The 15436-nt window shown below is 43.8% G+C and overlaps 1 protein-coding gene across 1 annotated transcript in view; it reads right to left on the reverse strand.

The window, feature by feature from the left end:
• Window positions 1-15436, reverse strand: part of LOC138971605 (dynamin-binding protein-like) — a 65124-nt gene that overhangs the window by 46532 nt on the left and 3156 nt on the right. The window contains exons 2-4 of the mRNA XM_070344363.1: window positions 13714-13990; window positions 5294-5460; window positions 1682-4259 (exon numbers count right to left, since the gene is read on the reverse strand). Of these exons, the coding sequence (XP_070200464.1) occupies window positions 1682-4259; window positions 5294-5460; window positions 13714-13990 (3022 nt within the window). The remainder of the gene's footprint in view (window positions 1-1681; window positions 4260-5293; window positions 5461-13713; window positions 13991-15436) is intronic.

Raw genomic sequence — 15436 nt, forward strand, 5'->3', positions numbered from 1 at the left:
GTTCTTATACAGTCTGCAACAGCTGTACCCTGACATCTGTAGTGTAAGAGTAAAGACTTATATGCACTCACCCATTTGCTTTGGGGAACTGTCAACTTGAATAGTGAACTCATATGTCATGTCAGGAAAGCAGTGTCCATCCTTAATTGAACTATAATGCTAATCATCTCCAACTTACAGATTGCAAAATCACCACACGTAGTTTTGTAATAACAATCTGATGTTTGTCCATTGCAAAATAAGCACAGGTAGTTTTGTGATACCTATCAGACGTGTGTTTGTTGGCAAATCAGCTTATGTACGTTAGCTTTGTGATAACCATCTCATGTTTGTGTATGCATTGTCATTACAAACACTTAACCTTTAAACATGAAATGATGTTTCACAACTTTATCATTTGTACTTGCTTTTCTTTCCATTCTAACGGCTCGATCAGTTTCACTTGCTGGAGCAGTTTGAGCTTTAAAGAAAAAGGCCATCAGATTGCTTCCAAAGTTATAACATAAAATTCATTGTTATAAATAATCCTATTGCACGGGAGGAATGCCTTCACTTTGCAAAAGCGAGTGTTTTAAAAGCTTTATAATTAAATGTCGTAGAATAGTCAAAGAAAGAGCACTATAGTGAGAGTGGGCTGGGTTAGTTCCACTGAGTTACTTCCCTTGTTTGTGTACATGATGAGTACGTTACTTTAGGCAGCAGCATCAAAGCGCATTTACTCACTTTGATTTGATTAATGACCATACTTGTGGTGCGTTTTCGAGCAAATCGTCCCGTGTGCGTCTAGATTAAGGTTCAGTGGATTCCCTAGATTCGTCAAATTCGCCCGAAACGGTCAGATGAATAGTAGTAATTTAAATAGTATGCCGGTAAGGCATTTTCTTCATAAAACAGATCCGCAAACAATAACAGAGCTAGCTATCCATGGGTGCATCTCGTTACTCCCCCGGCTCGTTACTCCCCTGGCTCGTTACTATAACCTAACCCTAACCCTAATAACCCTAACCTTAAGGGGGAGTAACGAGCCAGGGGAGTAACGAGCCGGGGGAGTAACGAGCTGACCCCGGTATCCATCACAATTTCATGTCTTTGAATTTGTTCCAGTTAATATGTTATGCTATGACTACTAATTACAAACTGGGCAAAACTTAAAAAATTGTTTGAGGGATTTGCTATCAAAAGTAGATTCCTTTTTAACAAAAAAATAAAACAGGGTCTGCATAACATGTATTCAAACTTGGAAGAAACTGAAGTTATATATATATATAGATCCACCGTATTTTACATACAGATTACCTTCTCCAAATAACTAACTATTTCGAAAACTTATGGTATGCATACCATTCTCACAACAGCATAGGAAACGCACTGCCAAAATGGCGTTTATAACTGACTTCAATCACAAAATCAGTGGTTTAGATTTGACCTTCAAGAAAGTAATCTCATGTGTAAATGGTTCAGAGTTCTTTAGAACTGTAAGAAATTAGTCTCACAAGTGAAACTGATAGGCTCAAGATTCTTTAAAACAGTACACAAAGAAGCTTACTTGAAAAAGCCTTAGGATTCTTTAAAGTGGTAAAAAATACACAACACACACAAACACACTCACAAACACATGCACGAACGCACGCATGCACACACACACACACACACTCACCAACAAACACACACACACACTCACCTATAACAGGCTCAGGACTGAAGCGCATCAAGTCATGTGGAGTTCTCTGAAGTCTGGGAGGAGGTCTCTTGGGTGGTGTTGCCCCACCAGCCAGACTGGCCGGCCGCGGTGGAACTGTTGATGGAGGCTCTACTCCTGGGGGCCGTGGTATGGACTCGGGGGCCACTGGGGCTGAGCGACGAACGCCTGGAGCTGTAGGAGCTGGTCGATTAGGTATGGGTTTAGCGCCATCCGCTCGTACCGGTTGCATAGGCGTTTTCGACGGCACAGAAGCGACTCTCGGCCCCGTCGGTCTAGGTGGAGGACGTTTCACTCTCTTTTCCACACTCCCCAGTAGATCTACGTCTGTGCTGGGTGTGCTAGCGAGGGGTTGAGGGCGCGGAAGAGTTCTGTTGGGAGGTGGTGGACGCGACAGATTTGTGGCGTCAACACTAATCAAGTGGCCTTCGCTCTCATGCTCAAACCCGGGGTTGACAAATGAATGGCGCTTGCTGTGATGTTTGGGGGGAGGGGGCACTGGCCGTGCAGGAGGCAGGGAGTGACGGTGTTTGGATTTCGGCGTGAGTGGGGCCTTTCTTTCTGCATCTGCCCCAGGCATGCGACTGTCACTGGCGCTTCTGTTTAACTGGGAAGATGGAGGTAACAAGGTATGGAGGTCAGAAGATGACAGCGTTTGTGTGCCGTTCACACCGCTGATGGTCGTGGCATTGTATGCAGCCGATATATTTTCTGGATCATCGAAAGAAAAATTCACTGCAAAGTTTGTACTTGATGCTGCTGCTTGGGAAGATGATGTCTCTTCCATCCTTTCGAAATTACTCTTCACTGAGTGCGGGTCACTGATAGTTCGTTGGGAGTCTAAGGCCACAGACACAGCTGGACGGTCATCCGAAACGATTGATGAAAATGAACCTGACCGTGAATGTTTCTCTTCTTCGATGACACTGCTTCCACAAGACCTTACTCCATCACTCTTCGCTTTCTCCAACTCCACCTGCACCAAGTTATTCAGGGACAAGCCAGAGTTGATACCAGAAAAGATCTTGTCCTTTGGGCTGGAGCCCCTTCCATCACCTGTGCTGGCATTATGGAACGCCCGCTTCCCTGTTGGAGAAGAGACATGAGTGACAGCAGACTCTTCTGGGATTCCATGTGCTGGGGAAGTATATGATTTTGGGGATGAAAAAGGTTTGGGTTTTATCACAGGTTTTGGGGCGAGCTTGGGTTTGGGTAGGGGTGTAGGTTTTGACAACACTGGAGGACGATGGTGAGGGATTTGGTGGTGGCCGACAGGTCCCTGCTGGTCAAGTTGCTGGCCAGGACCTGCATGCATAGAATCCTCAGGAGTAGCACTGAATACTGAACTGGTTAAAATACCCTGGTTGCTGCTGCTAGTCACAGATTGCACATTTGAACACTGCTCATCTGACGAAGAAGTTTGGACACTTTCCAAGCCTGAAGCCTGAACTTTTTCTGCTGAGACATTTCCTTCACCACACACAGTTTTGGATTTCTTGGACAATCTTTGAGGGGCACTGCCGATAACCTCTACGTGGTTCTTGGGAACCAGTCCCGTAATGCCGTGATCATCTCGAGCCTCCAGCCAGTCATTGTCCATTATGCGCAGAACTTCAATGGTGTCGCCCTCTTTCACCGTTAAATCTCCGTCCACTTCCCCTTGAAAGCTGTGCAGCACTAAAGCCAGGCTCGAGTCACCTGCAGCGTGTGAGTTTTGCGGGTAACCCTTTTTGTTCTTGTCTTCAGGGGTAGAAGTCTGCGAGTCCACCTGGGATATAACTTCTTCAGAATGCCCGTTTTGTGAAATTCTCTGTTCTTCTTCACCTACCTTTACCTCTGCTCTTTCTACATCATATGACTCTTCTATAGACTTGCTTGCTTCACTAGCTACTGTGTTCTCTTCACTTCCTGTGCCTGAATCTGCAGTAGATGTGTTGTAGGCATACGGACAATCGACAATTATCTCCACAAAGGATGAAGGGAAAATCCCAATCTTTCCGTCCAGCTCACCTTCGATCCAGTCTTCATCGACATGCTGAATCAGTGTGACAATCTCATTTTCTCCAAACGACAGCTCGGTGGGTAACTGAGCTTGGAAAGGGTACAAGGTTTTGGCGTAAGGTGTAATCTCAGTATTTTCACTGGTGTAAGAAACACTTTGTTGTGGGACGTGCCTTTCGCTTTCAATCTCAGCTGATCTTGACCGCACAGGTACTTCTTGTTCATCCTGGCTTTTCTCATACGGTGAATTCCTCTCTCCCCCACCAGCATTGTTATTAATCCTCCGTTCTGTGTAGATATCACTTTGAATGGGTGATTCCTGAACTGAGCTTGGTTCAGAGTCTTCTGCAGAATCGTCGAGAAACTCAACACAGATGGTAGAAACCAGGCCGACACTGTTGTGACATTCACCATAGAACCAGTCCTCATCCACAACCTCTTTGACGGTGATGAGGTCGCCTGTTTGGAAGCCTAGTTCTCCTTCAATCTGCGGCACGACATCCACCAGCGCTCGGGCGAACACCGTCTCCGATGTCTTGGCCAGACTGTTGGAGCGAGACTGAAGGGAAAAGAAAAGAACAAATATCAACATGAGCATCTTAAACATTTCAATGCTTGTTATTCTCTCAGGTGACTGGTTCCGAATAACTCACTTACTCTATTACACATGTCATATGCATTTAGAGCGCTTCCTTCCCTTTGTGTATCACATATCAACATGAGTTGACGTGACTGAGCAGAAGAAGAAATGAAAGACTCTTAACATGAGCTCACAAACAGGGAGCATTAGGCCAAAATCAGCACAGAGTAGTTCAGCTGAGCAATTTTTCAATGAACTCATTGCGTCATTGTTAAAATCAATGAGTCGGTTTTCTCTGCCCTTGACCAGAAATGATGTGAGTCACTTGACTAACTCCTAGCTAGAGAACTTGACCATTTACAATTGTAATGCTTCAATGACCGATGAATGAAATCCTGCCTTAACCCTGCACATAAACTTAATCCGTACATACATGAAAAACTGCAGCCAGATAAAAAACCACGTCTGGTTTCAACCAGTGCAAATTGGCTGCTCATGTAAATTCAGACAAAAAAGGATAAAAAAAACCACACACACACACTGTACAAACTGCATTAAAATATTCCCATGCAGGCCCTCTCTGTTCAGGTTATTCCTTATTACGCATGAATAGACTTTGATTATATACCAAAACACTTTACAAACAATGCAAAGATAGGAAATAAAACAGATTGTTTCCCTTACAATTACTTCCTCCTCATAAAAAGATCCTGGCAAACTGAATCTCATCACATAATCAGATTTCAGGGATGTGACCGGGGTACAAGTGAAAAAAATTACTGTGGCGTGACCCCCCTCCCCCCTCCAATGGATGATGAGTAATTTCTATAATTTGGACATTAAAAAGGAGCTTTTTTCATGTTTTAGATTGACACAAAAAGCTTATTCATGAGGACTTGCTTACAAGCCCCATCCCCATAATCTAATTAAAATAAGCACGTCCTGAATCTTCAGAAATTTGGCTTGAAACCAAGACAGTCTATAGCCTTGAACTGAGCGCAAATCAGCCTCACCTTAAGACTGGCAGATCTGTTTCGCAGACTCGCCGACCGGGAGCGAGGGCCAACTGTGCAAACATCAAGCTCATGCACGCAGGACAGAGGAAAGATTCCTCGCAGAGGGCCGTTCTTTCCTTTCCACCAGTTGTCATCCACTTGCTCTGTGCCCAGGATAATGTCGCCTGAAAAAAGGGCAAGATCATGAAAATGTCATTATATTACAGAAGTACCAGTCATGAGGATAATGTCGCCTGAAAAAAGGGCAAGATCAATAATAATGTCATTATATTACAGAAGTACCAGTCATGAGGATAATGTCGCCTGAAAAAAGGGCAAGATCAATAATAATGTCATTATATTACAGAAGTACCAGTCATGAGGATAATGTCGCCTGAAAAAAGGGCAAGATCATGAAAATGTCATTATATTACAGAAGTACCAGTCATGAAGATAATGTCGCCTGAAAAAAGGGCAAGATTAATAAAATGTCATTATATTACAGAAGTACCAGTCATGAGCCTGGGCACAAACGAATGTGCTGCCACTGCAAGGAGAGGGCATTCTTGATTGAATTCATAATAATAACAATAATGCATAATATTTGTAAAGGGCATGTATCCAGGGTTAATCCCTGCATAAAGCACTGTACAATCATTGAGGGGAAAAAACAACAACAACAACATAACATTATTTACAGTGCATTGTAACCACACACATATCAATAAATAACACATTGCAATATAGTACATTACAACACACACACATACACATACACACACACACACACACACACAAACACACTGTGCACATACACACACACAGTGGACGCTGATTGGCTAGCTGGCCGTGGCAATGACAGATTGAATTGACACGTTTTAACCTTATGATGACATTACAAGTCTGACGATATTTCTTCGAAACTGGGTTCCAGTCAAGATCTTTGGTACCATTTTGTGCTTTGTGTTAATTAAATGCCATACTTTTTATCATTTGCCCAAAGTGCACAAGAGACTTGACAATCCTCCGGGACGTCCGATTGTTTCAGGCATTGGAGGTCCCACTGAACACCTGTCCAAGCTAGTGGACCACTGGCTTCAGCCAATTATTCACCAGCTTCCCTCCTTTGTGAAGGATACAACACACTTTCTCAAAATTGTAGAAGAGTGGAAAGAAACCTATGAGCCTTTGCCTGAGGATGTACTCATTGTCACTATTGATGTGGTTGGGCTGTACACTAACATTCCTCATGAGGAAGTGGGTCCTGCTATACAGGCAGCGTTGAACCAGTACGACGCAGCACCTCAGTCACCACCGCTTGATCTACTGGTCCCGATCATTGAACATGTCCTCCAAAACAACGTGTTCCAGTTTGACGGCGAAATCTACAAACAGAAGTTCGGGACAGCAATGGGAACACCTATGGCACCCACAATAGCTAACATTTTCATGGCCTGGATAGAGGAAAGAATTTTGAAAAACTCACCATGGACCATCCACAACACATGTTGGAAAAGATTCATTGATGATGTGGCGATGCTGTGGTTTCACGGAGAAGAACAACTGAACCTGTTTCTGAAGTGGATTAACACGCTGCACCCATCCATAAAGTTCACAGCCAACTACGGTGCACGCAACATCCCATACCTGGACGTGAACCTCAGCATCGCCGACAACTCCATCGTCACCGATCTTCACACCAAACCCACAGATGCCAACATGTGTCTGCCATTCAATAGCTGCCATCCAAGACATTGTACAAGGTCCATCCCCTACAGCCAGTGCCTGCGGATCAGACGAATCTGCTCTTCCGAAGAAAATTTCCAAAAGAGATCACAAGAACTGAATGAAAAGCTCTCAAAAAGAGGCTATCCGAAGCCTTTATTGGAAGAAGCCATCAAAAAAGTAGCAGCGATACCCAGAAAAAACACACTAAACTACAAAGAACGACAACAGACAGACCGTGTGCCCATCATCATTACCCACAACCCTGCAAACCCACCTCTGTCCCAGTGGCTCAAAGACTATTTGCCCATCCTACACTCAAGCAGCAGAATGCAAAAAGCAGTCCCCCAGCCGCCAATAGTAGGTGAACGTAACTGTAGAAATCTCAGGCGTATTCTAATGCCCAGCAAAATGCCATCAAAACAGCAGAACCAGCAACAACCCGATGATCACCAGCACCAGCAACAACAACCTGGTGACCTACAACAGCAGCAGCAGCAACATGACGATCCACAGCAGAAGCAACATGAGGATCCACAGCAGCAGCAGCAACAAGAACCTGATGAACAACAGCAGCAGCAGCAGCAAGAACCTGATGACCAACAGCAGCAGCAACAAGAACCTGATGAACAACAGCAGCAGCAGCAAGAACCTGATGACCAACAGCAGCAGCAACAAGAACCTGATGACCAACAGCAGCAGCAGAGACATGAAGATCAACCGCAGCAGTGTGGTGTGTCTTCGTCTTTTGTGGGTGCTCCTTGCGTGGGGCGCGCCTCTTCACAATGCACTAGTAGCAACAATGGTGTTCACCAGAAGCCCTTTCACCAGCAAAATGGGTGCTATAGGTGCAGTGGGGGGAGGTGTGTGCTGTGCGGGGGGCACTTGCAGGAGACGAGGACATTCCACAGTGTTGTTAATAGAGGTACACACAATATCAGAACTTTCATGTCCTGTGACACAACCAACTTGGTTTACCTAATTGACTGTGGCAAATGCAAAAAATGTCAGTATGTCGGCGAAACTGGACAGACACTTAAAAAACGTTTCTATGGCCACAGGCACAACATCAAACACTACAAAGATCATGCAGGACACACGGACAGTACATCAAAATATACACGAGAAGATACAATGGTCGCTAAACATTTTAATCTCCCTGGACATACACTAGCAGACATGCAATGCACAGCCATAGAAAAAATCCATGCAGAAGACATTGCTTTGAGAAAAAGAAGAGAAAGGTTCTGGAGACATCAGCTGCAGACCAATTTCCCTGACGGACTTAATGTGTTTGACTGATTGTTGCTGCCCTCTGTATTTGTTATTGCGAGGCTGTTCGCGGATATAATGTTTGGATATTTTTCTATAATTATCCCTTTGTTGTTCGCAGCAGAGTACACAACGTCTTTTGACGCTATCAACAAGATAAACAGTGTCCTATGGCTATAAACTTATCAGCCTTGTAACATGTTAGCTCCCTGGATCGCATTCAACACCTGGAAGTATCTGTGTGTGTGCGTGTGGGAGTGAGTGTGCTCAAGTGTATGTGCTTGCAAACATATGAAGTTTTACCTTTACTGCTTACTTTAGAGAGAGAGAGAGAGAGAGAGAGAGAGAGAGAGAGAGAGAGAGAGAGAGAGAGAGAGAGAGAGAGAACAATAGCAAATTTGCACGTGTTTTATCTATTTTTAGAATGACGTCATTGGTATTCTTACGTAATTTCCTTTCTGTTTTTACGTCATCGTTTGTTTTGATTCCATTACTGAAGAAGGAGTTTTTACTCCGAAATATTTATTTCATTTTGGTGTTTGGGTGTTATTTTTTATTCTTATTCTATTCCCAGTGTTGGAGTGCACCCTGTATCCTTTGAGGATCCACCGTCATCGTTTTCTTCTTGCAATCATCGTTTTTCCTCGTCAATTCACCAAGTCTTCGCGTTGGATGCTCAGTTATGTTGTAACTGTTTTTCTTCAAAAATGCATCCATCAGGATCCTGCGCTTTTCCAACGTGGGGTCATGGTATCAACTTAGTTTCAAAGATCACTCGTTTTGTTTCTCATATTTACTTTCTTTCCATTTGTTTGAACCATTGCATCATACCATCCGGATTTGTTATTCGATACGGCGAGTGTGGCCTACCAGATGACCTAAGGGATGAAATTCGGAAAAGCCTGGAAGCAAAGTCGTATGACATTATTCGACGAGTAATTGTGTACTACAAATTGGAAGTTCTACGACTAGACAGGGAGCTGAAAGAAAATATTTCCTTGGCATTCCAACATCTAAGCAAGGCTAGCTATAATCAGTTTATTTCTACGCTGCAGGATAAGGAAAACAGAACACGAGAGACTTACTTTCAGCGCAAAAACAAAAAGTTGTCAGTATTGTTGCAGCCATCAGCTAAGCAAGGAGTGTGTCATGTCGGTGGCGTCAGTGCTACACCTACCGTGTCACAAACAAAAGTGTTATCACCGTCGGGAGCCTCATCATCAGTTCTGTCGACGGCATCATCAGTACTGTCAACGGCATCATTGGTGATGTCACCAGCTACGTCACGGCAGTCATTCGGTGGCGTCAGTGCTACACCGACAATGTCACAAGCAAACGTGTCGTTATCAATGTCAGGAGCCTCATCCTCAGTTCTGTCGACGGCATCATCTGTGATGTTACCAGCTACGTCACGGCAGTCATTTGGTGGCATCAGTGCTACACCGACCGCGTCACAAACAAACGTGTCTTTATCACCAACAGGAGCCTCATCCTCAGTACTGTCATCGACAAGTTTACCACTAGGTCAATCATCAATAGCTGCGACACATACATGCTTGCTATCCTCAGCTGCGTCACGGCAGTGTCAGTTGTCAGCGTCGGCTTCACAGTGTCAGTCACCATTGATAAGTTCACCAGTGCACCCCATGTCATCAGATATTTATCCGCAGCCATTGACTGAGATACCTACAAAACTGTTGTCATCTGAGTCGTCTTCGGCCAGTTTGTCTTCTGGGGCAGAACCATCTCAACTTCTTTCAAGGTCATTAGCAAAAAGCTCCACTACTACCAAAGGTCCAGCAACCAATGGTGGTAAAGGTCCTAGAAAGAAGAACAGAAGATTTGTACGTCAAATGCCGCTTGAAACTGAAAAAAAGCAAGTCATAAACTTGTCTACAATAGAACTCACAGAAGAGCAGACACATGTCTTGTCGTTTGGGCCGAAGTTTTGTCCTACACCTACCAACATTAACAAGCTGCAATTGTTGGAAGATACGTATGAGGGCATGAGGAAGATTAGGCTAAAAGAATACTTTTTGCAAGAAGATACGCCAGCTCAGCTATCTACTAAACCCAAATTCTACAAAAAAACATTCTGGTGTCCCAGAACTGGGAGAGATGAAGCCCTTGACGCCTATTGTTCTTCAATACAGACTAGAGTAAAGGCGTTCAAACCAGTGCCCAACAAAAAGAGAAACATCAATAAGAAGAGTCAGGTGGCAATCCAGGAGCTGAAACAGATGGTGGATGAAAGAAAAATCCGGATTGTGCCTGCTGATAAAGGTGGAGCGGTTGTGGTTCAAGATTGCTCTGACTATACCAAGGAAGCAATGCGTCAACTCAATGATCCTACTACCTATGAAACGCTATCCTCAGACCAGACAAAAGACATTGCGAAAAAATCCAATGACTTTCTGACTGATCTCAAGAACCAAGGACACACTGACAGTAATACATATAAGTGGGGATTGCTGGACACTGAAAACATAAAATGCCATACTTTTTATCATTTGCCCAAAGTGCACAAGAGACTTGACAATCCTCCGGGACGTCCGATTGTTTCAGGCATTGGAGGTCCCACTGAACACCTGTCCAAGCTAGTGGACCACTGGCTTCAGCCAATTATTCACCAGCTTCCCTCCTTTGTGAAGGATACAACACACTTTCTCAAAATTGTAGAAGAGTGGAAAGAAACCTATGAGCCTTTGCCTGAGGATGTACTCATTGTCACTATTGATGTGGTTGGGCTGTACACTAACATTCCTCATGAGGAAGTGGGTCCTGCTATACAGGCAGCGTTGAACCAGTACGACGCAGCACCTCAGTCACCACCGCTTGATCTACTGGTCCCGATCATTGAACATGTCCTCCAAAACAACGTGTTCCAGTTTGACGGCGAAATCTACAAACAGAAGTTCGGGACAGCAATGGGAACACCTATGGCACCCACAATAGCTAACATTTTCATGGCCTGGATAGAGGAAAGAATTTTGAAAAACTCACCATGGACCATCCACAACACATGTTGGAAAAGATTCATTGATGATGTGGCGATGCTGTGGTTTCACGGAGAAGAACAACTGAACCTGTTTCTGAAGTGGATTAACACGCTGCACCCATCCATAAAGTTCACAGCCAACTACGGTGCACGCAACATCCCATACCTGGACGTGAACCTCAGCATCGCCGACAACTCCATCGTCACCGATCTTCACACCAAACCCACAGATGCCAACATGTGTCTGCCATTCAATAGCTGCCATCCAAGACATTGTACAAGGTCCATCCCCTACAGCCAGTGCCTGCGGATCAGACGAATCTGCTCTTCCGAAGAAAATTTCCAAAAGAGATCACAAGAACTGAAAGAAAAGCTCTCAAAAAGAGGCTATCCGAAGCCTTTATTGGAAGAAGCCATCAAAAAAGTAGCAGCGATACCCAGAAAAAACACACTAAACTACAAAGAACGACAACAGACAGACCGTGTGCCCATCATCATTACCCACAACCCTGCAAACCCACCTCTGTCCCAGTGGCTCAAAGACTATTTGCCCATCCTACACTCAAGCAGCAGAATGCAAAAAGCAGTCCCCCAGCCGCCAATAGTAGGTGAACGTAACTGTAGAAATCTCAGGCGTATTCTAATGCCCAGCAAAATGCCATCAAAACAGCAGAACCAGCAACAACCCGATGATCACCAGCACCAGCAACAACAACCTGGTGACCTACAACAGCAGCAGCAGCAACATGACGATCCACAGCAGAAGCAACATGAGGATCCACAGCAGCAGCAGCAACAAGAACCTGATGAACAACAGCAGCAGCAGCAGCAAGAACCTGATGACCAACAGCAGCAGCAACAAGACGCTGATGACCAACAGCAGCAGCAACAAAAACCTGATGACCAACAGCAGCAGCAACAAGAACCTGATGACCAACAGCAGCAGCAGAGACATGAAGATCAACCGCAGCAGTGTGGTGTGTCTTCGTCTTTTGTGGGTGCTCCTTGCGTGGGGCGCGCCTCTTCACAATGCACTAGTAGCAACAATGGTGTTCACCAGAAGCCCTTTCACCAGCAAAATGGGTGCTATAGGTGCAGTGGGGGGAGGTGTGTGCTGTGCGGGGGGCACTTGCAGGAGACGAGGACATTCCACAGTGTTGTTAATAGAGGTACACACAATATCAGAACTTTCATGTCCTGTGACACAACCAACTTGGTTTACCTAATTGACTGTGGCAAATGCAAAAAATGTCAGTATGTCGGCGAAACTGGACAGACACTTAAAAAACGTTTCTATGGCCACAGGCACAACATCAAACACTACAAAGATCATGCAGGACACACGGACAGTACATCAAAATATACACGAGAAGATACAATGGTCGCTAAACATTTTAATCTCCCTGGACATACACTAGCAGACATGCAATGCACAGCCATAGAAAAAATCCATGCAGAAGACATTGCTTTGAGAAAAAGAAGAGAAAGGTTCTGGAGACATCAGCTGCAGACCAATTTCCCTGACGGACTTAATGTGTTTGACTGATTGTTGCTGCCCTCTGTATTTGTTATTGCGAGGCTGTTCGCGGATATAATGTTTGGATATTTTTCTATAATTATCCCTTTGTTGTTCGCAGCAGAGTACACAACGTCTTTTGACGCTATCAACAAGATAAACAGTGTCCTATGGCTATAAACTTATCAGCCTTGTAACATGTTAGCTCCCTGGATCGCATTCAACACCTGGAAGTATGTGTGCGTGTGGGAGTGAGTGTGCTCAAGTGTATGTGCTTGCAAACATATGAAGTTTTACCTTTACTGCTTACTTTAGAGAGAGAGAGAGAGAGAGAGAGAGAGAGAGAGAGAGAGAGAGAGAGAGAGAGAGAGAGAGAGAGAGAGAGAGAGAGAGAGAGAGAGAACAATAGCAAATTTGCACGTGTTTTATCTATTTTTAGAATGACGTCATTGGTATTCTTACGTAATTTCCTTTCTGTTTTTACGTCATCGTTTGTTTTGATTCCATTACTGAAGAAGGAGTTTTTACTCCGAAATATTTATTTCATTTTGGTGTTTGGGTGTTATTTTTTATTCTTATTTGTGTTAATTTTTGTGCAAATTCATGTCATATTACGCAAAATGTGGCTCACCAAGGAAAATGTGCAAAACGGAATCGAATTCCCAAGAAACACCCAAAAAATAGAAAAACATCAAATTCTACTGATGTCCGGCTAAGTAGCACGTGACTTTCAGCAAGATCAGCAAAACGCTACAGGAAATGCACCCGGGTGTATTCCCTGTATACAGGGAAATTACCTACAGGAAATGCACCTTCAGGGAATCCACCCACTTTTGGTCGACATAGATGTTGACCCCTTCTGCCCAACTGAGCTATAAACCCTTGCCCCCAGGGGAGCAATTACAAAACAACACCAAATCTACACACCTTTGGTCAGCTCCAGATCTCCACTCTGGTCAGCGGGAAAGTCTGCAAGCGCCACGAAGACCCTCTGTCCCATGCGCACATCCGGAAGGATGAGGGGCTCCACGAAGTTTGAGGGGAAGGAGCCTGAAGCACCATAGATTGCCTCCCCTTGGAGCCAGTTGCCATCGACGACATCTGTGACCTTGACAATGTCGCCATCCTGCAGGGTCAGTTCGCCAGTCTGCTGGGCGGTGAAGTTGTACACGGCTTTCACATACTTCCCCACCTCAGGCCCCATCTGTTGACAGTGTTACACATTGTTCATCTGTTGACAGTGTTACACATTGTTCATCTGTTGACAGTGTTACACATTGTTCATCTGTTGACAGTGTTACACATTGTTCATCTGTCGACAGTTTTACACATTGTTCATCTGTTGACAGTGTTACACATTGTTCATCTGTTGACAGTGTTATGCATTGTTCATCTGTTGACATACTGTAACAAATTGTTCATCTGTTACAAATTGTTCATCTGTATTACAAATTGTTCATCTGTTACAAATTGTTCATCTGTTGACAGTGTTTAAATTCTCATCTGTTGACAGTGTTATAAATTGTTCATCTGTGTTACAAACTGTACATCTGTCGACAGTGTTACAAATTGTTTATCTGTGTAGCCTCCGGCGTACAGCAGCCTTCATCAGGGCCTCCGGAGTTGCTGTCTGAGCGAACGATGAAGAAGAAGAAGAAGTTTATCTGTGTTACAAATTGTTCATCTGTTGACAGTGTGACCAATTGTTCATCTGTTGACAGTGTTACAAATGATTCATCTGTGTTACAAATTGGTCAATTTTTGACAGTGTTACACATTGTTCATCTGTTGACAGTGTTACACATTGTTCGTCTGTTGACAGACTGTTACAAATTGTTTATCTGTGTTACAAATTGTTCATCTGTTGACAGTGTGACCAATTGTTCATCTGTTGACAGTGTTACAAATGATTCATCTGTGTTACAAATTGGTCAATTTTTGACAGTGTTACACATTGTTCATCTGTTGACAGTGTTACACATTGTTCGTCTGTTGACAGACTGTTACAAATTGTTTATCTGTGTTACAAATTGTTCATCTGTTGACAGTGCAACAAAATGTTCATCTGTTGACAGTTTTACAAACGATTCATCTGTGTTACAAATTGTTCAATTTTTGACAGTGTTACACATTGTTCATCTGTTGACAGTGTTACATATTGTTGACAGTGTAACAAAATGTTCATCTGTTGACAGTGTTACAAATGGTTCCTCTGTGTTACAAAATTGTTCATATGTTGACAGTGTTACACATTGTTAATCTGTTGACAGTGTTACAAATTGTTCATCTGTTGACAGTGTTACACACTGTTCATCTCACTTATACCCACTTATAACACCAACAGTTGGTAAGAGAGAATGGTAATGAATGGTTCTGTCCTCTGATTTGGTAAAATAAGTTTATATGATGCAAGATTCAGACAGACAGACAAACACTGTGCCTGCTATTAGACTAGCTCAGTAGCTGTGCTTTACAAATAGTCACTCGCTCACTGGAACCAATTCCAATGTATTGTTGAGTGCTATTAGTATTATTCAATGTTCAGCAGCACTTCAAGTGAAAAAGAGCAACTATAGCTGTGACAAAACCGATCCCACAGTGTGAGCTAGATGTACTGGACGAATGTGCAAATCATTTCAGTCAAGTACTG

The sequence above is a fragment of the Littorina saxatilis genome, linkage group LG7, assembly GCF_037325665.1.
Source record: "Littorina saxatilis isolate snail1 linkage group LG7, US_GU_Lsax_2.0, whole genome shotgun sequence".
Lineage (NCBI taxonomy): Eukaryota > Metazoa > Mollusca > Gastropoda > Littorinimorpha > Littorinidae > Littorina > Littorina saxatilis.